Consider the following 27,267-nt stretch of genomic DNA (forward strand, 5'->3'; position numbering starts at 1 on the left):
TCCTACCATGTGTTTAGGACACTTGACAGAACTATTTCCTATTTCTTGAGTCTTTTTTTCCCTGCCTTCTCTAATATCACATTCTCCTAGTTCTCCTTCTATCATGGTGGCTACTCCTTTGTAGGCTTCTCCCCCTTTTTAATCCTACTTCTTAATGATCAAGGATCCTGATCCTAAATCCTATTTGCTCCCTAGTTAACTTCCCAAAGGACCTAACTTTAAACACTAGCTTTTGGCTAATGAATTCAAATTCCATATCTCTAACCCTGACCTCCCAGAGAACATCTGACTCATCCTATTTAACATCTTAACCTGGAAGCATCTCAAATTTTGGCCACCTACTACATTCCAGACTTCTGTTGATCTGCAACATGCCCTACTAATCACTATCTCAGAACATTTGCAGTTGGTGCTTCTCCGGCCAAAAATGCTCTTTTGCCCTGACCTTCACACAGTTGTCACCTTTTGTCAATTTTCAGTTTAAAGTTAACTGTCCAGAAAAACTTCCTCTAAAGCCTGTGCACTTAAACAGACTCCCAATCACACTACTACGTCATTCTGTCATAGTCTCTAGGGTAGCACTTGTTAACACTTGATGTTTTTCCTATCTTTCCTCACTAGCATAAAGAAAGTAAGCTCCTATCCTTGAAGACAGGAATCTTGCCTGTCATCTTCATCATGAGACTGCCACCACACAAAACGGTTCATAGTATGTGGGGGTGCTCAAAAGAATACTTGCTAAACATACTAATAAGGGTTAAGTGTTAGGTACAATTCCAAATTAGTTTTTCCTCAAAAAATGCACTATTAATTTTACATACAGAGAGAGAAAGAGAGAGAGACTAAGCATATCATGATGCAAGTACAATGAAGATTCTGTTATGCCTCACAAGTGTAAGCTGCTGGAATTAGTTTTTTGTGGTGCTGAGGGTAGAACCCAGGGCCACGAATGCCAGGCAAATGTTTTATGACTAACCTACATTCCCAGTCCCTAGAATTCCAACATGCATTTTCTTTGACTGGTTCCATGATAAAAAAAAATTACATACATATACATGCATATACACACATGTATGCATATGTATGTGTCTGTATTAAAGTATATGTTTTAAAGAAAACTGTGTATAATACCTCCTATAACCATAGTGTCATTAGTTATGTCTGAAAGAGGGTAATAGGAAGACATGCTCAAAATGATGCATAGTAGGCACAATATCAAAGCTGATGTCATAGCAATGATTAACTGGGAATATTATAGAGCTTTCTGATGACACTACATTGGTTCTATATTAAATCATCCGTGGCTTCACCTACTATGGACTTATTAAATCAAAGGAATGACTGTCCTAATCATTCATTAGTATATGATAATCCTAAAACACACGAGTTAAAAGCAAAGAACAAACTCATGGGGGGTTTTCATGGTCCAATTTTAGAAGTAATGGAGTACTAGCTGTCAAAGATGCAAAGCTTTAAAGGTAACTGCTAGTTTTCCAGATCAAATGCATGAATTAGGCTGATGTGCTGGCACAAACTATAATCCCAGCATTCGAGAGCCTATCTCAAAAAAAAGAAAAAAAAGGTATGAATTTTTAAACTATTTTTCCTGTGATTCTAAAAAGTTTTCCCTTTAATGGCCCATTCTCCACAGACATTAAGAAAAAATCTCCATGATTTGCATTCTATTTTTTTAATATCTGCATTCTACGTGATAATATTACCTGTTTATTATTAGGTGATTTAACTGATTTACCAAAATTATCAGCGTTCTATTTTTAAAGTCTACTTCAAGTTTTTTCCTTCCAATTTGTTTATTTAAGCTGTATCATTTTATTCCTGTTTTTCTGTGGCTCCTGGCTTTCAGCTTACTAGAGTTTCAGTAGCTGTATTGTTTGGATGGGAGAAGAGACAGGAGCCCATGTGGCAAAGAACAGCAGGCAGCCTCTAGGCCTGGGGGAGGCCTCTAGCTAACAGCCAGCAAACAACTAACCCCTAAGTTATACTGCAGTAAAGGAGCAAAGTCTGCCAACCACCTGAGTAAGCATGGAAGCTGATTCTTCCCTAGCCAAGCCTCAAGGTAAGAATCCCACCCATCTGACATATTTATTAAACTTTCCATGCCTGGTCAGAGCACTGAGCCAAGCCATGCCAGGACTCCTAACACCACAGGAGCTGAGAGAATAAATGTGTGGTTTTAAGCTGCTATGTTTGTGTTGATTTGTTATGCAACAAAAGAAAACTAATACAAACACCTAGCGATAAATGTTATGAGTAAAATTAAGGCAGAAAAAGGGAACAGAGAGTACACTGGGGGGTGGGGTGCAATTTTCAGAGGGTGCATAGAAAGAGCCTCACTGAGAAGGTAACATTTAAGAATTAAAGGAAAAAGCCATGCAGATCTCTGGGAATAAAGAGTTTTACAGCTTGGGGGAACAAGCATAAAAACTGCCCAGCCTGCTTAGGAAGCATGGGGACTAATGGGCTGTGCTGAGTGTTCTGGGGAGACAATAGTAGGGGATATGGTTGAAAGAACGGTTGGGACCTGTAAGTGTGGGACATGGTAAGCCATCACAAATTCATTTCATAAATGAAATGACAAACTTTTTGACAGTTTTGAACAGAAGAGTGACATAATTTGACCTACATTTTAAAAAATCACTCTAGAAGTTGGCTTCAAAGTACAGGACCACAACAAACACTGGAAGAATTATTGTGTTAAAACTTTTGATATAATAGTACATGGCAAATTATGGTGGTTTCACCTGGATAATATGGAGTAAAGAAGTGAGCAGATTGTGGATATATGCTAAAGGTGCAGACCTAATAAGGGCAGAAATGGAGGACTGGCAATCACGGGAAAGGTATAAGCAAAAGATACAAATTTAAATGTCACCAGCACATAAAAACAGCATTTGAACAATGAGATAAGATCACCAAGGGTGTAAGCATAATCAGAGGAAAGGTCCACGAAATAAGCCCTGAGTACTCCAACATTTAAAAGTAGCAGAGATAGGTGATACCAAAAACCTACGGAGAGACAGCTAAAATTAAAAATGCGCACAGCACAGAGGATTTTGGGGGTAGTAAAGACACTCTGTATGACACTATAATGATAGTCATAACAAATTTTTCCAAACTCATGGGATGTACACACCAAGAGTGAACCCTAACGTAAGTATTGACTTTGGGTGGGAACAATTAAGTCAGTGTAGGTTTATCAGCTACAACAGATGTACCACTCTTGTGATTCTACCAGTAAGGGAATACTTGATAGTAAGGGAAGCTATAAGTTTTGTGTGACACTGAGGCAGGCTAGGTTAGGGATAGTATGGAACTGCACCTCCTCTTGGCTCAAGGGCTCCTCCCCCTTGCCCACAGGTGAGAGGAGCCAGGTGATGATGTAATGCCTCCCCACCTCCACGTTCAAGATGATATGAAAGAGACCTACCAAGAGACCCCAGCCCTTCTCCCCCTTCTTCTTCTTCCCTCTCCTCACCTGGTAGAATGGATGACTCCCATTTTTTTCTCAATAAAGCTATTCTACCTCACCCCATCCATGTGCTCTGCTTGGATTCTTTCATTTGGAGCACAAAAACCAGAATCTTCTGATCACAGACTGCACCAGCACCATTAACAACAGGGTATACAAGATTTCTCTGTAGCTTCCTCTCAATTTTGAGTTTTGAATTTTTAGTTTTGAATCTAAAACTGCTCTAAAAAATTAAGGCTTTAAAAAAAGGTAGAAGAAACCAATTCTGTTAAATCATGCTGATAGGTTAAGTATGAATTAACCACAGGATTCAGTAACGGGAAATCTCTGATGACAGTCTGAAAGAAGTGCTGGTGGGTGAGCTCAATTGAAAATAAGGAGAAAAACATGGAGACAGCAACCAAAAGCAACCCATTCTAGGTTCTACAAGGAAGCCACATTTTGGAAGCCAGGGAAATGTGGCAGAAGTTGGCAGGAGAGGTGGAAAAAAGTTTCTATTACTGTTGCTGCTTATTTCACAAAGGGCAAAATTATAGAACATTTGGTATGTTATGCTATATGAGTCAGCTCAGGCTTAAACAACAGAAACTTATTTCTTCCCAGTTCTGAAGGCTGAAAGTCCAAGATCAGGGTGCCAGCATCACTGGATTCTGGTGAGAGCCTTCTTCCTGGCTTGCAGATGGCCACCTCTCACAGCAAGAAAGCAAGCTCCCTTGGGTCGCCTACAAGGGCAACTAGCAGGATTCCCTGTGTCTCCATGAAGGTCCTACCCTCATGACCTCATCTGACCACAGTTACCTCCCACAGTCTCCAAATACCATCACACTGGAGTATAGAACTTCAACATGTGAATTTGGGGGAAACAAAAACATTCAGTGTATAACAGATGCTAATATGCAGTGACTTAGTGGAAAGGCAAAACTTGATTTTGAGAGAGAAGAAGCAACCACAATAGTAATGTACCTGAGAAAACAAGCACTAATAGGATTTAGGCTGATGGAATGGTTCAAGCAGTAAAAGCACCTGGCTGGCAAGTGTGAGGCCTTGAGTTCAAATCCCAGTGCCACAAACAAATAAGATCTAGTGTACTCCTAAGTACAAGGACTGGTCCTATATGAGGGCATATAGAGTTCAGCCACTGGAAACAAGGGCAGAGAGAATTAATGTGTAGACAAAGGTAGGCTGGTTGGTAGGAGCTTATCTAAGTTCTTTCTGATTGTATCTATTTTCTCAAGCAAGAATCCACAGTAAACAAATGCTGAGCAGATGACCAGACTGACAAGGGAATCCACAGTGGCACAAAGCTTGTTTTAAACCTACCACAACAAAAATCATAGAAACCCATGCAAGGTGAAGGTAGAAGCACTTACATACAGCCAAGAAACCTCTATAGAGTAATCCTAAATGAGAGGTTAAAGTCAATATTTAACAAAAAATTTTAAAAAACTCCCTGAAGAGGATGACAGCAAGGAAAGGTTCAGTCTTCACCTAGACAGAGAAGAGGAAAATGTCTCCCTGGGAATTCATAAAAACAGAACAGGCCTCATGACAACCAAACTTATACTCTGTTTGTGGCATGACAACTTTAAACCTGAGAATTTACTTTGAGTTGGGAGTGCCCCCAGGTGCCTGGTAGAAGCTACATAAACCTGTTCTGAAAGAATGCACACTCAACCTTGGTCTCAAAGAATCCCCACGGATACAACTCAACAAATATTTTCTCCTGAAAGACAAAGCCAGAGCCAATTGACTATGGTGTGATGATATCCAACATCTGGGTAAAATCTCACTCCTGGCTTCTACTAGCTCTGTATTATTGGGGAATAATAAGCTACACTTTCTGCTTTTTTTTTTTTTTTCCTTTAATGGTGGTATTGGAGTTTGAAGTCAGGGCTTCATGCTTGCTAGGCAGGCCCTCTATCACTTGAGCCACATCTCCAGTTCTTTTCTCCCTGGCTATTTTGGAGACATGACCTCACTTTTTGCCCAGGCTGGCCTGGACCTCAATCCTATTTTAAACTTCCTACCAAAGGTGGAATGGTGGGCACATAGATCATGCACAACTATTGGTTGAGATGAAGTCTCATAAACTTTTTGCCCCCATTGGTCTGGAACTGCAATTCTCTAGATTTCAGCCTCCTAAGTGGCTAGGATTAAAGGCACGAGCCACCAGTGCGCATCTCAATTTCCACTGCTATAGAACAGGAAGAATACTGCTTGCCTCATAAAACTTTAAAGGCATAGTATGTGGGGAGCAGATCATGAGAAGCCTATGAGAACCTGACATAAGCACAGCTGTGCCCAATAATCAGCAGGCTGAGTTTGGCATGGCCCCAGCCACAGAAGAGTACAAAATGCAAGCACAGCTGCTTTTCCTAAGTTGTTTATGTTCAGAGAAGTAGGAACTCAGGTTTCTCTTGTTACAATGTCATGCCTCTCCCCAAGAACTGTTGCTCCACCTCCTTGTTTACCACTGGATATAAAAGACTCACTAAAGGAGGACACAGGGTTTTTTGATGGGGATGAGGGGATTTTCACTGACTGACAACCGAGACTTTAAGAGTTATGCTAATATAGTTTTTAGACACAGCTGCTGTTGTTTGTCTGCAAGTCTGAGCACCAAGACTTTAAGAAACCTAAGAGAGAACATGGGACAAAGTGAGTCTAAGGGAAGAGAATTTAAAGAACAGAAAAGAAGCAAGATTTTAAAGAAAGACTTTAGAAGTAAGGCCTTAAAAAAACAGAGAAGAAAAGAAGCAAAGTAAATGAAGAGATAATAGAGAAAAGAAGTAACAAGGCTGTTGTGTATCTCCATCTGAGCACCCAACACACCTGACCCCAGCTTTGTGCATTTTTGTCTATTGAATGGTCTTTCTGCATCTCCAGCTGCCTCCAGTTAGGCCAGTGAGATCAGTAGTAACAAGGGAGTGAAAGAAAGCTCGCTCCAATAGTCCTTGCACATAACTCAGTAACTGGTAGTTATTGTTCGAACAGTACTAGTAGTTTTACATGTTTTACTTAATAATACAAAATGTAAGTTGTCACCACCATCGCCCCCTACACCAAAATAATGAGGTAGGCTCTAATCCATTCTCTGGGTGACCCATGAATCAAATAATGAACTACAATAAAGTTTTAAATTTTTAGTTTGTATTTAAGATAATAATTCAAAAATACAGATACAGTTATATCCAAAAAATAACTAAAACCAAAAAAGGGCTGGAGGCATAGCTCAAGTCATACAGCACCTACCTACCTACCAGTGTGAGGCCCTGAGCTCAAACCCCAATATCACACACACACACACAAAATATATATATATATATCAAAATTTGGAGAGTTAATAAAACCTTGTAGGACACTACTAAAGCTAACTTTGGAGGGCAATCTATAGTGTTAAATGTCTATAATAGAAAGAAAAAAGGCTGAGCAGCCATCTAAAAAAGTTTGGTTGAGGGAGGGGGGCAAGAGTAATCTAATAGAAATTAATGAAACAGAAAAAAAATGCAATACAGAGGTTCTACAAAACCAAAAGCTGATTCTTTGAAAAGATTAATAAAATTAATAAAGTTTTGGTAAGATAAATCAAGAAAAAAAGGGAAGGCACAAATAATCAATATCAAAAATTAATAAGAGCTGGGCAACAGTGGCTCATGCCTATAAGCCTAGTTACTCAGGAGGCAGAGATCAGGAGGATCACACAGCCCAGGAAAACAGTTCAAAAGACCCTATCCCGAAAATACCAAACACAAAAAGAGCTGGCGGAGTGGCTCAAGTGATAGAGTGCCTACCTAACAAGTGTGAGGCCCTGAATTCAAACCCCAGTACCACCAAAAACAAAAACAACTAGAGCAAAAAGGGTTGAGGGCATGGCTCAAGTGGTAGAGCACCTGCCTAACCAGTAAGCAAGACCCTGAGTTCCTGAGTTCAAACCCCAGCAACACAAAAAAAAAAAAGATGATAAAGTGTTATGCACAACTTTTTGTCAACAAGTTTACAAATTTAGATAAAACAAATTCTATATAAATACAATTTATCAAAAACTTATTTGTTTTTGACATAAACAAAAACAATAGAAAAATATGAATAGCTCTATAATTCTTCAAAAAAAGCAGAATCCCACCAAGAAAAACCCTGGTCCAGAAAGCTTCACTAGCAAGCAACTATACCAATCTCACACAAATTCTTTCATAGAATAAATAAAAGGGAGTTTTCCAACCCATTTTATAAGACCAGGATAACACCAATAACAAAAGCTGTTAAAGACATTACCAAAGAGTAAAAAATATACAAGTTCAAGACTGGCCTGGACAACACAGTAAGACCACACCTCAAAAAAGAAATTATTGTCCAAATCTCACTCTAACATAGATCTCTCACAAATCTTAAAAGATTAACAAACCAAATCCAGCAAAGATAAAACATTATAATCAAGCTGAAATTATTTCCAGAACATAAGGTTTAACACTTTCGTGAAAATTACTCTATGTATTTCATCTTACTTAAGACATTATGAACATGATCTCATTAGATGTAAAAAAAAAAAAAAAAGTATTTACCAAATTTCAACATCATTTGTGATTTAAAAAAAAAATAGGCAGGCATGGTGGTACATGCCTGTAATCCTAGCAATCAGGAGACAGATGTTATAGAATGGAGAGTTCAAGGCCAGCCTAGATTACATAGCAAAACCCCATCTCAAAAAATCAATTTAAAAAACAAAGTATAAAAAGGAAATGACGGATCCTTGCTGGACAAGCAAGACTTCTTGTTAAGGCAGCAGACCCAGGCCTCTGTTTGGGGTCAAACGCAGGAAGTCCCTTGCCTGTGTTGTACGTTCCTCCTCTGTAACGGGAACAGACAGTCCTATGTCTCCTTTGCATAGGCCACCAAATGATGGAATACATGTTATCCATTTGCTTATTCATCCTAACAAAGCCATCATTTACAATGTTAAATGTTTACAATACATCACATCATTCTATCAGCTCAAAGGATATCACTAATCCCATTTCACAGTTAAGGAGACTGAGGCTTAGAAGTAAAGAAGCAAAAGGAACCTGTTCCATGTCACCAAATGGTTCTAAGGCCAAGAGACAATTTCAGGTCTTCCAGGAAGCAAAAACAAGGGAACAAGGTGGTGGGTGGTAGGAGTGACAGCAAGGAACAGGCTTGAGTCTTATAGCAGGACAAGTAAGGGATTTTGAGTCCTTTTAAAAGAGACCTTAGGGGGGAGGAAGGAGGAGGAATGGGGAGATGAAGGCAAGGGAATATGGCTGATGGGCTTCATATACATACATGAAAGAGAATGATGGAAACTCTTACAACTGCTTTAAATGGCGTGGGGAGAGGTTTGGGGGGGAGAGGTTGGGAGGGAGAGACTGTGGAGGCGATATAACCAATGTACAATATAAGCCTGTTTGGAATTGTCACAATGAATCCCCTGTACAATGAATATATGGTAATAGAAATAAAGAAAAAGGAAATAGGCTTTTAAACATAACCACTAATATTAACATAATCCCTGAAGATATCTATGAACAGAGTGGTACTTTCACATGGAAAAAAAAAGAGAGACCTTAAAACCTGTATGTCAACACATAGCAGAAAAGTCCTGGGGCTGGCGGAGTGGCTCACGTGGTAGAGGGCATGCCTAGCAAGCATGAGGCCCTGAGTTCAAAACCAAAAAAAAGTATAAGTAAAAGGAAACTTTCTTTATCTGAATAAGAACATCTACTATAAACATCTTACTTAACAGTGACACAATGACTTTTGAAACTGGGAAGAAGAAAAAGATATTTAATACTATTCTAGAGGGGTTAGATACTTTAATTTAAAAAATATGAAACATAAGAGAGTTAGAAAAACTAAACCACAGTTCTTATTACAAAAAATTATATATATATAGAAAATCTAAAATAGCTACAGGGAAATTATTAGAATGAATGGGTTTTGTAAGATTGCTAGATATAAAGCCAATATATAAAAATCAGTCATGTCTGTATATGCCAGTAACAATTATTAAATAAAATTTATAAAAGCATCAAAAATGTCGAATATCTAGGAATGAATCTAACAAAAGATGCTTAGGATCTCTACCCTGAAAATTATAAAACATTACTAAGAAAAATAAAAGCTCTAAGTAAATGAACAGCTATACTATGCTCAGAGATAAGATTAAATATGGTAAAGATGTCAGTTTTCCCCAAATTGGCCTATATAGTCAATGCACTGTCAGTCAAAAGCCTACCTAGTCTTCTGTTTTGTAAAATTTTTCAAGCTTATTCTAAAATTCACATGGAAATGCAAAGGGCAGGGGATAGATAAAGCTAATCCTTTTGTTGAGTATATGTAGCACAAATTGGCCTTGAACTCATCACTCCAAGTGATGGGATTACAAACTTCTGTCACCCTACCTGGCTTAGATAAACCAATCTTAGAGGGAAAAAATAAATAAATAAATAAACAAGATGGAAGGACATGCTCTACCAGAAATCAAGACTTAATTTAAAACCTATAGCAAGACAGGTAGCACTGGTATAAGGAAAGACCAATAGCCTAAAGAGTCCGGAAACAGAGCTACAGAAATAGGGACAACTGTGCCAGGGGCAACAGCTCATGTCCGTAATCCCAGCTACTTGAGAGGCAGAGATCAGATCATCACAGTTCCAGACCAGCCCAGGCAAAAAGTTAGTGAGACTCTCATCTTGATCAATAACCCAAGCATAGTGTCAAACGCCTATGATCCTGTGATCCCAGCTACACAAGAGGTTTTAGGTAGGAGGATCAAGGTCCAAGGCCAGCCCAGGGCAAAAACTAGACATACTACCTAAAAAAGAACCACTATGGAAAACAGTTATGGAGGATCATCAAAAAACTAAAACGAGAACTGCCACATGATCCAGCAATTCCACTCCAAGGGACATACCTGAAGGAATGTTAAGTCAGGTTACACACAATAAAGGCAACTGCACACCCATGTTTATTCCAGCATTATTCACAATAGCCAAGCTATGGAAACAGCCCCACAACTGATGAATGGATTAAGAAGATGTACACAATGGAATTTTATTCAGCCATAAAGAAGAATGAAATTTTGTCATTTGAGGTAAATGGATTAAGTGGAGAACATCATCTTAAGTGACATTAGCCAGGTTCAGAAAGCCAAAGGCTCAATATAAATACAAACAATATCATATATACATACAATACATACAAATAAACACAAAAATGGGATTGGTAGAGGAGACTAACAGAGGATGAAAAGAAGGAAAGAAAGATAATGAACAATAATAAAATATATCACATCTTGTTCCTACCCATCTTGTGGAACAAAACACAATGAAAACTATTAAATAACACAGGATGGGGGAAAAGGATGAGGAAGTGCAGTGAATGGGGGGTTACACTGACTTAAGCACAATACATGAACAGGTATTATACCAAGCTAAAAAAAATCCCACTGAACAATGAACAGACATCTAAACAATGATGGACAAGAATGAAAAACAGGTCACAATAGGGTAAAAGAAGGAAGTAAAGAAGATGAATATGCGTGATGTACTCTCTCTATACAAGAATGAATATATAGAATTTTTAAACTTGTTGAAATCACCGTAAGAAGGGGACTAAGGTAGAAAGGAAAGAAATGGAGGGAATAAACCAACTCAAGATATAATGTATATTACATGGCAATGTCATAATGAAACTCCCTGCATAGCAATATTAAACCAACAAAAATGTCTTTTTTCAAAAATGAAGGACAGGAAGGTAAAAAAGGATTTGTCTGGGGATTGGTACCAGTGGGAGGGAGGAGGACATAAGGAAAGGGTAAAGAAGGGTGAATATAAAGCCTTTGATAAGATCCAACATCATTTCATGATAAAAGCTCTAAGAAAACTAGGAATAGAAGGAAAGTTCCTCAACATTATAAAAGCTATATATGACAAACCTACAGCCAGCATTATACTTAACGGAGAAAAATTAAAACCATTCCCTCTAAAATCAGGAACCAGACAAGAATGCCCACTATCTCCACTCCTATTCAACATAGTACTGGAATTCCTAGCCAGAGCAATTAGACAAGAAGAAGGAATAAAAGGAATACAAATAGGTAAAGAAACTGTCAAAATATCCCTATTTGCAGATGACATGATCCTATACCTTAAAGACCCAAAAAACTCTACTCAGAAGCTTCTAGACATCCTCAATAGCTATAGCAAGGTAGCAGGATATAAAATCAACATAGAAAAATCATTAGCATTTCTATACACTAACAATGAGCAAACGGAAAAAGAATGTATGAAAACAATTCCATTTACAATAGCCTCAAACAAAATCAAATACCTAGGTGTAAACCTAACAAAAGATGTGAAAGACCTCTACAAGGAAAACTATACACTTCTGAAGAGATTGAGGAAGACTATAGAAAGTGGAGAGATCTCCCATGCTCATGGATTGGTAGAATCAACATAGTAAAAATGTCGATACTCCCAAAAGTAATCTACATGTTTAATGCAATTCCCATCAAAATTCCAATGACATTCATTAAAGACATTGAAAAATCTACTGTTAAATTTATATGGAAACACAAGAGGCCACGAATACCCAAGGCAATACTCAGTCAAAAGAACAATGCAGGAGGTATCACAATACCTGACTTCAAACTATATTACAAAGCAATAACAATAAAAACAACACGATACTGGCACAAAAACAGACATGAAGACCAGTGGAACAGAATAGAGGATCCAGATATGAAGCCACACAACTATAAGCAACTTATCTTTGACAAAGGAGCTAAAAATATACGATGGAGAAATAGCAGCCTCTTCAACAAAAACTGCTGGGAAAACTGGTTAGCAGTCTGCAAAAAACTGAAACTAGATCCATGTATATCACCCTATACCAAGATTAACTCAAAATGGATCAAGGATCTTAATATCAGACCCCAAACTCTTAAGTTGATACAAGAAAGAGTAGGAAATACTCTGGAGTTAGTAGGTATAGGTAAGAACTTTCTCAATGAAACCCCAGCAGCACAGCAACTAAGAGATAGCATAGATAAATGGGACCTCATAAAACTAAAAAGCTTCTGTTCATCAAAAGAAATGGTCTCTAAACTGAAGAGAACACCCACAGAGTGGGAGAAAATATTTGCCAACTATACATCAGACAAAGGACTGATAACCAGAATATACAGGGAACTTAAAAAACTAAATTCTCCCAAAACTAATGAACCAATAAAGAAATGGGCACGTGAACTAAACAGAACTTTCTCAGAAGAAGAAATTCAAATGGCCAGAAAACACATGAAAAAATGCTCACCATCTCTAGCAATAAAGGAAATGCAAATTAAAACCACACTAAGATTCCACCTCACCCCTGTTAGAATAGCCATCATCAGCAACACCACCAACAACAGGTGTTGGCGAGGATGCGGGGAAAAAGGAACCCTCTTACACTGTTGGTGGGAATGTAGACTAGTACAACCACTCTGGAAAAAAATTTGGAGGCTACTTAAAAAGCTGGACATCGATCTACCATTTGATCCAGCAATACCACTCTTGGGGATATACCCAAAAGACTGTTACTCCAGAGGCACCTGCACATCCATGTTTATTGCGGCACTATTCACAATAGCCAAGTTATGGAAACAGCCAAGATGCCCCACCACTGACGAATGGATTAAGAAAATGTGGTATCTATACACAATGGAATTTTATGCAGCCATGAAGAAGAATGAAATGTTATCATTCACTGGTAAATGGATGGAATTGGAGAACATCATTCTGAGTGAGGTTAGCCTGGCTCAAAAAACCAAAAATCATATGTTCTCCCTCATATGTGGACATTAGATCAAGGGCAAACACAACAAGGGGATTGGACTATGAGCACACGATAAAAGCGAGAGCACACAAGGAAGGGGTGAGGATAGGTAAGACACCTAAAAAACTAGCTAGCATTTGTTGCCCTCAACGCAGAGAAACTAAAGCAGATACCTTAAAGCAACTGAGGCCAATAGGAAAAGGGGACCAGGAACTAGAGAAAAGGTTAGATCAAAAAGAATTAACCTAGAAGGTAACACCCACGCACAGGAAATCAATGTGTGTCAACTCCCTGTATAGCTATCCTTATCTCAACCAGCAAAACCCCTTGTTCCTTCCTATTATTGCTTATACTCTCTCTACAACAAAATTAGAAATAAGGGCAAAATAGTTTCTGCTGGGTATTGAGGGGGGGAGGAGAGGGAGGGGGTGGAGTGGGTGGTAAGGGAGGGGGTGGGGGCAGGGGGGAGAAATGAACCAAGCCTTGTATGCACATATGAATAATAAAAGAAAAATGAAAAAAAAATAAAATTTCTGAATACCTAAAAAAAAAAGAAGAAGGGTGAATATGGTGGAAATATTATGTACTCACATATAAAAATGCAACAGTTGAGACCTGTTGAACTATTCCAGGAATGGGGGAGGAAGGATAAAGAAGAATGATGGAGGGGATGAATCTAAGCTATATTGTAAGTACTTTTGTAAATGTCACAATGTACTTCCAGTATACCAATAATATACTAATTTTAAAAAACACATAAGATAACCCTACTAGGAGAAAATAAAAATAATAAAGGTAATCCTATTAATGTAGGGATAATTAGTAAGTGGAAAACATAACTAAAGCAAAAGGGCTGGGGAAGGGGAGGTCCAAGCATAAGAATACCTGCCCAGCAAGTGTGAGGCCCTGAGTTAAAACTGCAAAAAAAGAAAAACAAAGACATACTGACACTTGATTTTATGACAAAAGTGGTTACACAGAGCAATGGAGACCTTCAATAAATTGTGTGGTTGTCCTGGATATCAATATCGAAAAAATTAATTTGGCCTCTTCCTAGACAAACCTAAAAATTATCCCACGTAGATTTGGGACCAAAATGTAAAAGGCAAAACACAAAACATCCTGATTCTAGACCAGGGTTCTTAGCCTGAGGGACAGAACACAAGACATAACAGATACTTTTGCTACTTCATCTGTACCCCATCAGACCTTAACATTCTGGCGTGCCACTTTCAACTTAAAGGCGTCTATGTCTCTGCCTGGTTTTCTAGGAGTTGGCTGAGTGCTGCAAATCGATGCCTGTGCTCATCAGCCCTCAGCCAATTACTGAAGTGTGTGAAGAACCAGGGTGACGAACAAGATGTGTCAGGAATACAGGCTCCCCAGAGTACCAAGAGATTTGATATGCTTAATAAAGGGAATATTGTCATGCTCATTAAGAGCATGTCTCAAATCCACTGTTATTTCTTGTGATCATTCCCTATATTAATTATATATACTTGAATCCTTATCTCAAGGTCTGCTTCCAAGAAACTAAGAAAACTAAGACCAAGAGGTACCATGAACTTAGATGGAGAAGAACAATTACTTCTGATTTTTCATAATTCTTAATTGAAGGAAATACTTCAACAAACAAACCACAGCAGTATTAGCAATACACATGACTTTGTCTTAGAAATCACAAATGTTTTTGTATCACATGACGATTGCTGCACATCAAAATACTCTCTACATTCACAGTTACTTGAAAATTGTCCGTTATTGGAAACACTACTAAACTGCATGATTGCATTTTCCTGTCTATAACAATGTGCAGTTTTCCTGTCTATAATGTTCATGCAACTTTTAAGTAACTACCTCTGTGCCAAGTAATTATTCAATCACAAACAGCAGAGTGTTTTTACAACTAGAGATTTATTCAAAAAGCCATAGGTGGGGTTGGTGGCATGGCTCAAGTTGTACAGTGCCTGCATAATATATACCACCAAAAAAAAAAAAAAAAAAAAAGCCATAGGTGAATTCTGGTGTTCTTGAAAAGTCCAAACTTACCTTGTAAAATGAGATGTGGAAATTTTAATTCAATATACAACAGTCAAATACTTGCCCATATTTTAAATGTAATTTTTGTTACTAGATGCAAAAAGTATATGTCTACTATCATAAATTTAATCTTGAAGCTGTATTTTAATAATTTATTTCCTTTGTAATGTTATACATTCTAGTTTATGGTTTTAAAAAAATCATCATACTGAGAAGGGCTTGCTTCAAAGGCTTCCTTTACCCAGATTTCCAAAGGGATTCATAGAGTAAGAACAAAACTTTAAGAAACTGTGGTTAAAGATTACGTAACATAGGAAAATCTTCAGAATCTCAATAGGATAAATTTACTGAGTAAAATTTAGAAAGAACAACAAAGGGAAAAAACTGATAAATGTTGTAACATTAAAATTAAGTATCTCTATTCATCAAGAAATACTATTAGCAATGAATGAATAAGCAAGTAATACAGTGGGAGAGATCTTTGCAAAACACATAATTGACAAAGAGCTTATAACCAAAATAAAGAATACCTACAAATCAAGAAGAAAAAGATCAACAATCATTTAAAAAACAAGCAAGGGACTAACAAGTCATTTCCTTTTAAATTGGTAATCTAAAAACACTCCATAAAACATGAAAAGGTATTTAACTTCATTAATAATATACTTTAAAACTACAATGAGGTAACACTCGGCACCCACCAAACTAGTAAGTTATTTTTTATTTATTGTGTGGGTAAAAGTGAGCATTAATCCTAGGGAACACACACAATCTGCCCCACATCCCACCCTCCACTCATGCCAGAAGCAAAAGCCTGAATTACTGCATTTCTGGCTACCAAAAGAAAAGAAATGTCATAGCAATCCTGTCCCTAGGGCTGGTATTCCCACTTGCAATAGCCCAGGAAGCACACTTTGAAATCAACCCAAGGTGCATCTCTGTGGAGTAACTTATGGTTTTCCAACTTCTTATCCCCTTATTGTTTTATGAGTTGGGGGGAATGAATGCAGAGCTTTCAGAAATCTATTCATCAGGACAATCATCACCCAAATTTGAACTTTCCACTTCCAGTGAAGGCAGCATTTTTAAGCCTGAGTTTAGATAGCAGGAGGCTGCAGGGTCAGCCCTCACATGTTTCAACAGCCTGTTAAGAGTTTGGCAAAATTCAAAACTCCAGGGAAGGGGCTATGAAGCCTGATTCCTACTCTCTGCCTCAGTTGGATGTGGTCCTTCCAGGTGGATCCAGACATCCAATTGGCTACCAGGGATGAAAATTCACATGATGCCAGACACTTGGTTATTCAGAAGCCTTTGAAATCTCCCATATTCTGGTTTTATTATTTTGTTTATTGTGGTACTGAGGATCGAACCCAGGGCCTTGTGCATGCTAGGCAGACACTTAACCACTGAGTTACATCCTTAGCTCTGAACTCGCCCACATTCTAAAAGAACCTAAAGAATAATGGCTGACTGGACAAGTCTTTCTGCACAAAGTTTATGCACCAGCAAACTTACAAGTTTAAAAATCTGACCATATCAGTGTTAGCAAGAAGCAACAAGAACTCCCATACATTACTCATGAGAGTGTTAATTAGTACATCAGCATTGGAAAACTGATTGGCATTATCCACTAAGGTTAAAGATACACATAACCTGCATTTACCCAGTCAATTCTAGTCCTACATACACACTCGAGAGAAATTCATATACATGCTAACAAACATTCACTGCAGCATTACTTAATACATATCAGAAGTGCATGGCAGATTAAGGAAAAAGAATGAAGTATTCAGTAAATAGTACTACGCCAACATCCACTTGAATAAAATAACAGAGAATGTTTTTTATAGCATCAGAATAAGTGTTTTCTAAACAGGATTCAAAACTACATTTCACCTATCATATAGTATTGATATCTTAAAATCTTTATCTTTTAAAAAAAAGTTCTGAAATATTTATAGATGACTGACATCAGGAATATGAACCAAAATAATATAACTGAGGGAGGGGTGGTATACATAAGACAAGACTGGCTAGTAGCAACTGTTCAGCCTGGGTGTATGAGTTCATTGTACTTTTCCTCTACTTCTGTTCATACTTGAAAAAAAAAATAATGTAAGGTATCATAAGAAAGGGAAAGACAACACAGAGAACATGTTTACAACATATAGAAGTGAAGGGATCAAGGTCAGAGAAGACAAAGAGCTCATATTCATATCCAAAACAGGGAAACTGAGGTGGGAGGAGTTGTTGAGTACAGGCTGGGCAACAAGGAAGGAAAGGAAGAAGGGAGGGAGGGAGAGGAAGAGGGAAGAAAGGAAATGGGGAGAAAGAGAGAGAGGGAGAGAAGGAAAAGAGGGAGGAGGGAGAGTTTAGAAGGACCCACATCTGAATAAGAAAAATAACAGAAAGGAGGTAATGTAAAATAACCTCCCATAACTCAAGGCCATAAGCAAATATTTAGATTGTACAGGTCTAACAAAAAGCTTGCACAAAAAGTCTTTATCCCTTAGAGATACATACTAAGATATTTCTAGATAACTGACCTGTAACACAGACATCATGAAATTACAGAACTCTAGGGATAAGCAAAAGACCCTCAAAGCTTCTGTAGCTAGAGATGAGGGAATGCAGTCAGGATGGCACTGTACTTCTCAGTAGCCATGCTGGAAGCTAGACAGCAAATTCTGAAGGACAATGATTTTTAACCCAGTTCTATCACCAGTCAAATCAAGCATAAACAAAGAGGAAATTTTTTTCAGCTGGGTGTCACACCTGTAATCCTAGCTCCTTGGGAAGCTGAGATAAGGAAGATTGCAGTTCAAGGTCAGCCTGGGCAAATAGTTTGAGAGACCCACCCCACTCCCCATCTTTAAAACCAGAGCAAAATGGACTGGAGGTGTGGCTCAAATGGTAGAGTGTCTGTTTTGCAAGTGTGAAGTCCTGAGTTCAAACCCCAGTGCCACCAAAAAAACAAACAAACAAAAAAAAAAAAACTCAAGGCCTCAAAAATGTTTACTGAAGAACCTAAAATATTAAAACAAGAAGAGAGGGAGATAAATAATAAAATAATACTAAGAATAGGGAAATGAACAAAGGAGAAAGGTAAAGAGAATTTCCAAGGTTAGTAAAAGAAAATCTCAAAATATTTTGCTGTTTTTAGATTAGAGAGAAACAACTAAGCCAGATTTGAGCAAAGAAAACATGTTTCCAGGATATTTCTTATGTGGGATTACAATGAGAGATGATGCAGTCTGTGGGCAATTCTGGGGATGAATTGCTTTGAAAACTAAGCAAAGAGTAAAGGGATTACTACTATCAAGGTAATTATTACCTATGAAGAGTATTTTATACAATACTAATAATACAAACAATAAATACCAACTTTACCAGGTATTATGGGATACCTATATCAGGAAGATAAAAGAAAGGGAAATACATATGTGTAGGTGTTAGGGGTTGGGTTCATCAGCTAAAAAAATTAAGTTTCAGCTTCCATAGTAGGAAGGCAAGAAATAATACATAAAGCTTGTGTGTGGCGGGGGGAAGGGTGTTGAGGAAATCAAGAAATGAGAGCACCAGGATATTATTTAGGAACATGGAGGGACATAAATTCAGCTTGACAAACAACTGCCTCCAAGACATGGGATATATGAGTGGGAAAAGGCAGGACACTTGTGGCTTACACCTGTAATCCTAGCTATTCAGGAGGCAGAAATCAGAAGGATTGAGGTTCAAAGCCAGCCCTGGGCAATTAGTTCACAAACTATCTCAAAAATACCCAACAGAAAAAAAGGGCTGGAGGAGTGCCTGATAGCAAGTGTGAGGCCTGAGTTCAAACCCTAGTACTGCAAAAAAAAGTGGGTAGAATGAAGCAGAAAATTCTTTTCATTGTGAATCCAGTAGTGCAATTCAACTTTTTAAATAGAACTATATGTGCTATTTGTAAACATAAATAATTAATTTTTAAAAACTTACATGAACTAAGGTTGAATAATAATTTCCCAAGTCAGAAGTATCTGTGGAGAACATAGCAGGTCTTTTACATATTTCTTTCTTGCAGAGGACTGAACCCAAGAGAGGTAACTGAATTCAACCCCCAGTACTCTGGGGAGCCGACAGGTGTATCAAATTAGCTGCAGGTTTGAGTTTGGCATAGCCCTAAACTGCAGAAGGGAGCAAGTACAGTTACACCCAATAAATTGCACCTTGAGTTGGCCCAGCCCCATCTGCAGAAGTGGGCAAGATGCAGCTGTTTCTTCCTAAGATGTTTTGTTTAGAGAGAAGCTGTCACAGGTTCCTCCTGTTCCCAAGGATTACAATGTCACATCCCCTCCCCCAAAAACTGCCTCTCCACCTCCTGTTGCCACTGTATATAATAAACTCACTGGAGGTGGGGAGGCTGGTGTGTCTCCATCACAGCATCCAGCCTACCTGGCCCCAGCTTTATGCATGTTTGGTCTTCTATCTGTTGTCTTTTTTGCATTTCCCATCGCCCCCAGTTGGGGTTATAGGACAAGTTCCCATGGGACTTGAGACAGTACCAAGTTAAAAAAAAAAAAAAAAAAAAAAACCCCAAGCGAGGCAAGAGTTCTATCACTGAACTACATCTCCAGCCTCACAACATTTTTACTATTTCTTAGGCCAGCTTTGCCTGGAGGAGAAGTATTCCATTTTTACAGGGGAGAAAACCAAAAATGAAGATGAATAAGGAATACTTCTGACTGTTTTGTTTCTTTTGGTTTTTTGTTTGGTCCTTTACCTTTCCAGCAGTGGCAAAGTATTCACCATCAGGAGACCATTCCATCAAATGCACAGATACTGAGGTTCTTTAAAAAAAAAAAAAAAAAAAGTTACCATTTTTAAAATTTGGCACACTACATAAATAAATGTCCAAAATAAAATTTTCATAATAAAGTTACAATGATCAGAACAAAAGTGTTTCCACCCCCTACAAATATAAACAAATATTTCACTTTCCTAAAAATAATTAATTGAAATGAACCCAAAGTTCACTTTACAAATCCAAAGTTCACTTTATAAAAGAATGTTATGTAACATGTTACATGGTATCTACAGTTACCATCCATGGCACCCTAAATATAAACTGAGCCCCTCATAGTCCCTGACTGATTAGTCCTCTTCCCATAATCCACATTAAAGTTAATGGCTCAGCCATCTTTCCAACTGAAAACATGGCTGGCAACTTCAACCACATCTTCCCTTCTTATTTGTGTCTCATTAATAAGTAAATAATTCCTGGGTGTCAATTCTGGCAGCCCAAGCTCTGGAGCTATAACTATGAAAATACTATCCCTTTTCTGAACAATTAACTATAACACAGACTGAAGAATAACATAATGGGTTTTGGTTAGAAAAAATCTATTTTCTAGGCTCCCATATGCAATGATATCATCAAAAAGTTCAGATCTTTGTAAAAGGGAACATAATTGAGGAAGCATTTTTATTTACCAAACAGAGCAACAGAGTTAGACACTAACTTGCACTGCCAGACGCACTTCCAATCATTTAAAACAGGAAGAATTTTATTATCAATTTCTTCCTCCTCTTCCAGAATATCACCTCCTGGAGGAGCCCACAACTGAATAGACTCAGTTGCTGTCAACAATCTGTTATCTGAAAATTAAAGAATGCACTGATGAATAAGCAAGGATTATCTAGGGAAATAAATGCACATTGGGTTTCTGTTTAGGTCTGTAAAGTTTTACGTGAAAAGTAAGCAATATGTCTATGAAAAGACTTGGGGTATATCTATTTAAAAGAATCCTAGACAAGAAAGAATAGTTCTTAGGGAAGACTTGAGGACTAAAAAAGAAAAAGTTACTAGCAAAGAGCTATCATTTATCAAGCAAGTCTTTAAAAAAAAAAAAGGAAAGAGAGGGAGGGAGGAAGGGAGGGAAGGAGGGAAGGAGGGAGGAAAGGAGGGAGGGAGGGAGGGAAGGAAGAAGGCAAGCAGGCAAAAGTAGAACAGTGAATCCTCAAACTCTGTTATGTACTGTATAAAATGCTCAGAATATAAAACAACTAAAAGTTAAAGAGATTTGTTTTCTACAGGGAATATAAAATAATCCTCAATAATTTTGGATGTAAAAATGAGTAAGAACTATTATCATTAGAGGTTTTGAATCTTTGGAAATTAAAGATAGTAATTTCCTGAAACACAAATAATAACAAAATAAGGTGGAGGTTTTTTGGTTTTCTTTTTTATCCCCATTTTATTTTGTTTCCTAGTAAATAAGTAAGAGTAAGGTAATGCAGATGGTAACTAAGGAGACAAATCACTGTTTCTTGAAATAAAACATTAAAGGCAGGGGCTTAAAAGCATAAAATAGTAAATTACACATTGTACAAAGCAGTGTACACCCAGAAAAAAAGTATACACATTCATCAACAAAAATAAAATATTAATCATCTTATGAAAAACCACATCATATTGTAATCATACATTTAAACAAACATTTAATTTTCATAATTTCTAAGTATAACTGCTCAATACCTTGAGGATCCCATGCTAAGTTGTATGTCACAGAACTCAAAAAAAACTGTCCAGTTTTAAGCCACTGACACTTGAGTTGCTGAAACATGTAGAAAGAAAAAAGAAGATACACTTTTAAAATATCCATAAACTTTACAATTTTATCATTTTCTTTAACTTAAGGCCTTATGATCTAAAATAAAGATGCAAATATTTTACTGTGATTTTCATATACTGTTTCTAAATAACATTCAGTGATCTATTATACCATATTAAGTCACTGGCCACACCCAAGTAAGTTTTCTCAGAATACCCTTTCCTCACTCTCCATCAACTCCTATGCTTCATTACGATCCAAGTAAATCACCTCTGCTGTGAAACCTTCTCTCCATCCTGACAGCACCCAAAGCAACTATACATTCTGCCATCACAGCACTGATTACACAGGATTATTTTTTTTTATTCATATGTGCATACAATGTTTGGGTCATTTCTCTCCTCTTCCCCCGCCCCCTCCCATAACCCTCACACCCCCTTCCTTTACCCTCCCCCCCTTACCCCTCGCTACCTGGCAGAAACTATTCTGCCCTTATCTCTAATTTTGTTGAAGAGACAGTATAAGCAATAATAGGAAGGACCAAGGGTTTTTGCTAGTTGAGATAAGGATAGCTATACAGGGAGTTGACTCGCATTAATTTCCTGTGCATGTGTGTTACCTTCTAAGTTAATTCTTCTCGAACTAACCTTTCTGCTAGTTCCTGGTCCCCTTCTCCTATTGGCCTCAGTTGCTTTAAAGTATCTGCTTTAGTTTCTCTGAATTTAGGGCAACAAATGCTAGCTAGTTTTTTGGGTGTCTTACCTATCCTCATACCTCCCTTGTGTGCTCTCACTTTATCATGTGATCAAAATCCAATCCCCTTGTTGCGTTTGCCCTTGATCTAATGTCCACATATGAGGGAGAACATACGATTTTTGGTCTTTTGGGCCAGGCTAACCTCACTCAGAATGATGTTCTCCAATTCCATCCATTTACCTGCAAATGATAACATTTCGTTCTTCTTCATGGCTGCATAAAATTCATTGTGTATAAATACCACATTTTCTTAATTCATTCGTCAGTGGTGGGGCATCTTGGCTGTTTCCATAACTTGGCTATTGTGAATAGTGCCACAATAAACATGGGTGTGCAGGTGCCTCTGGAGTAACCTGTGTCACAGTCTTTCTTGGTATATCCCCAAGAGTGGTATTGCTGGATCATATGGTAGATCAATGTTTAGCTTTTTAAGTAGCCTCCAAATTTTTTTCCAGAGTGGTTGTACTAGTTTACATTCCCACCAAGAGTTACACAGAATTATTCTTGGTTTATTTGTCGGAGACTCCTATTACATTGCAGCTCTTTAAGGACAAGAATGATGTCATAATAATTTTTATATCTTCAGTGCTATCAAGGCCTGCTGCAAAGATGCTTAAAAATGTTCATTCAAAATGCACATTAAAAAGAAATGCAAGGCTGGCAAAGTAGCTCAAGTGGTAGAGCACCTGCCTAGCAAGCCTAAGGCCCTAAGTTCAAACCCTAGTCTTTCCACAAAAAAAAAAAAAAAAAAAAGCCAGGCGCCAGTGACTCATGTCTATAATACTAACTACTCAGGAGGATCAAGGTTCAAAGTCAGGCCGAGCAAATAGTTTGCAAGGCCCTATCTCAAAAAAATCAATCACAGAAAAAGAGCTGGTAAAGTGGCTTAAGGTGTAGGCACTGAGTTCAAACCCCAGTACTGCACAAAAAAAAAAAAAATGCAAATTATCATAGTCCTAAGGACACAATGTCTGAAAGAAAAACTAGATCCACTTCCCAAGAAGTCAACAGATTTGAATTATGTAACACATAATTCACAAACTTGATCTATATATTTGAAATTTTTCCATCCATTTTTCTTAATGTTTTCATTCTAAAAGGTGATTTAAAGTTTAAAAGTCAAAAGCCTTTGACATGAAATATTGTATTCTAAGCAATAAAAATGTACATACTTCTTTGTGGTGTATAAAGAAAAAACACAGTGCAATGTGAAACTCTGTTCTTAGGAAAGTTATATATTAACTGCCTGGCAAATAATTTTTAAATGGCATCTTTTCTGTTTATGATATTTTAAAATACTTAATAAATAACTTAAACAAGGTTTCTTACTAGCTGAATATGGAATTTTTAAATATACCTATAGAGCCTGCATTTCATTATCCAAAACTAATTTTATATTTCATAATCAGGGAAATGCTATTTCTCAGATCTTACCTTTGCTGACCAAACATCAGTCATAACAGTACTTTAACTATTACTCAACAAATCTATCTTATAGTATTAAATCATTCCTAAAACCATAGACCATCCCTAATATTCTTTCCTTTAGTATTCCTCAGAACATAATCAACAGAGAAACTACAGTGCAGAAATCTGGGGGGGTGGGAATCTGAATTTTTAGTACATATTCTATTCTATCCTATTCTATTATTTTTTGCAGTGCTAGGGGTCATCCCCAGGGCCTTGTACAGCAGAGCCTTACCACTGAGCTATACCCCCAGTCTCCTTGGTGACTCTTAAGCACTCCAAAATTTGACATCTATTTTATAATACCAGTACAGAGAAAGACTAGTATCCTACTTTATACTGTTTTTAGAAATGTAAAAAGAAATATTCTAATACGCATATTTAATTTAAAATGCCAAAACTGGCTTAGAAAAACACTTTTCAGAGACAAGCGCAATGGTTTGCACCACCTGTAGTTCCAGCAACTTGGGAGGAAGGTGAACAGCTTAAGCCCAGGATCAAGGCTGTAAACTGGGCGAGATCCTGTCTCAAAATATAAATAAATATAAAAACACATTTTTAAAAATCACTTATATACTTGGCATTCAGATTTAATATTTGCAGTATTGATTATTTTGAGTGAGGACAGTGTTCTAATGCATGTAGTAATTTTTTTTTTTTTTGGTGGTACTTAGGTTTTATCTCAGAGTCTCATGCTTGATAGGCAGGTGCTCTACCACTTGAATCACTCCACCAGCACTTTTTTGTGTTGGGTATTTTCAAGATAGGATCCTGTAAACTATTTGCCCAAGATGGCCTTGAACCACGATCCTCCTGATCTCTGCCTCCTGAGTAGCTAGGATTACAGGCATGAGCCACCAATGCCTGGCTAATGCATGTAGTAATTTTTACCGGGGTTGATAATTCTAACCATATAGAATTTTCTGAACATTAAATAAGATAAAATAAAATACAGCATGCAGTTTATAAATGGTAGTGGTTCTCAAGGTGGTATATTCAACCATTCAGCTGATAAGCGAACTTATCTAAAGGTCCCTAACTCCATTAAACTCATATTTAGGAGTTCCTTCTATGTTCCAGATACTATTCTAAGTACTTGGGATGCATCAGTGAGCAAAAGAATCAAGTTCCTGACTTCTAAACATTAAACAATAAATAAAAAAGATAAATGCTACGGAAAAATTTAGAAAGGTAACAGTGGTAGAAGTTTTGTTTTTGTTTTTTTTTTGGGGGGGCAGAGTGCTAACTAGGCAGGTGCTCTACCACGTGAGCCACACCCCCAGCTTAAAAACTGCAATTTTTAAAAGAGTAGTCAAGATAGAACTCATTGAGAAGGTATTATTGAGCAAACACCTAAAGAATGTAGCCCTGAAGCTATACATAGGAAGAAATTCCAAAGCTAACAGTGGAAATGCCAGTGTGGCTAGAGTGGAATCAGAAAGGACAGTGACAGGAGATGAGCTCTGAGGGGTAACTAGTGTAGTACTGGGGAAAGGGAGGTTATAGTTATTTTAAAACTTTTTGGCTTTTAATCTTAGAGAAATATGGAGCCATTACAGAGTTTTATGAAAAGAAGTGTCATGACCTGCTCTGTTGAGAATAAAGGTGGAAGGAGGGATTACACAGAGAACTAGGTATCAGATACAGACAAGAGTAGTTCAGATCAGGGTAGATCTCAATTGCCACAGGAATGGCAGGTGGCAATCTTCTAGAAACCTGGGTTTCTAAAAGGCCATTCCAACATTAAGATATTCTACTTCCAACACCAGTTCCTCAGGAGCTCTTTATGCTATCAACTACATTCTAAAGTTAACTAGAATCAACCAAAAACATAACAAAACTTAAAAAATTAAAATTAAAAAAAATGGCTAAAAAGTATTCTATAATCAATTAATACTTACACTATTTCTCTTATGAGAATTTATGCCCAGAGGCTCAAAAATACAAACAGCATTACCATATGAAGCTGCAACCTAAAAAAGAATAAACACAGCATTGATATTTAGGAACGAGTACAATAAAGATAGTCTTCTTTTCACAGTAATATATAAACAAAAAACAAATAATACAATCCCAATGTAACTTCATTCTTTGTTTCATTTCATAAATAAACCTGCAAGTGCAACAGATTTAAGAATCCCTTCTTTGTTATCAAAAAATTTGGTAGGCTTTAGAAATACAAAGTTGACCTATTCAAAGAAATTATGCTGTCTGTAAGAATTTATTTTTAGCTGGGTATGGTGGTACACACCTATAATCCTAATAAACACTGGGGAAGCTAAAGCAAGAGAATCTTGAGTTCAAAGCCAGAGGCCCTGTCTCAAAAAAGAGAGAGATTTTTTTAATATAGAAATAACTTTATTCACAAAAATACATTCCAATGGCACATCTTTTTATCAGAAACAACTCAGTGAAAATAATACAAAAATGATAAGTAGAAAAAGATACCAGATCTTGATATAGTCTTAGGAATATATCAAATAAAATGACATTAATTACATCATCAAACAGAAAAGGAATAGAAAATAGTAGAAAAAAATAAAAGAGCTGAGGAGAAATCACTACGCCATTCTTTGAGCTGAGTTGGTACAGTTCCTTCCAGAGGTTTGGGATTAAGGAGGATTTTGCTCCAGGTCGTTTGAATACCTGGTAAGGGACATAAATCCCTCTGTTCCTAGAAGCTAACAGAGCCTGTTTTCCAATAATTCCTTGAAGGTCAGTTCTCAGTTCATCCTCCTCTTGACAAGGTAAGACTCAACTACAGGGAACAGACCAAAAGCCATCTCTTCTGATGCTTCTGCATCTCAATTAATCTAGAAAACTAAATTAGGTATATATTCTCTTAAGCCAGCCAAAATGCCTACCATCACCATGCCAAAAAGTGATTTTAATTACCTAATATCTAACATTCTTCCCAAGGAAAAGCTTTTAATCCACAACATAGGGGGAAGCTACTTCTAATGCCTTGCTAACTAACACAGCCACAAATGTAAAATTTATCACCACAAATTGGGGATAAAGGGACTGAAGGAAAAGAACATGGCAGTAAAGATGTTCCAATTCTGCCTTCTTTGCCTTAAATAGGTAAGGAAA

At 37.4% G+C, this 27,267-nt stretch overlaps 1 protein-coding gene across 4 annotated transcripts in view; it reads right to left on the reverse strand.

Moving 5' to 3' along the window:
* Window positions 1-27,267, reverse strand: part of Dmxl2 (Dmx like 2) — a 153,172-nt gene that overhangs the window by 92,142 nt on the left and 33,763 nt on the right. For all 4 annotated transcript variants that reach the window (XM_074065949.1, XM_074065947.1, XM_074065948.1 and 1 more), the window contains exons 3-6: window positions 26,076-26,147; window positions 21,876-21,954; window positions 20,860-20,995; window positions 20,121-20,187 (exon numbers count right to left, since the gene is read on the reverse strand). In XM_074065949.1, the coding sequence (XP_073922050.1) occupies window positions 20,121-20,187; window positions 20,860-20,995; window positions 21,876-21,954; window positions 26,076-26,147 (354 nt within the window). The remainder of the gene's footprint in view (window positions 1-20,120; window positions 20,188-20,859; window positions 20,996-21,875; window positions 21,955-26,075; window positions 26,148-27,267) is intronic.

The sequence above is a fragment of the Castor canadensis genome, chromosome 2 (genome assembly GCF_047511655.1).
Source record: "Castor canadensis chromosome 2, mCasCan1.hap1v2, whole genome shotgun sequence".
Classification (NCBI taxonomy): Eukaryota; Metazoa; Chordata; class Mammalia; order Rodentia; family Castoridae; genus Castor; species Castor canadensis.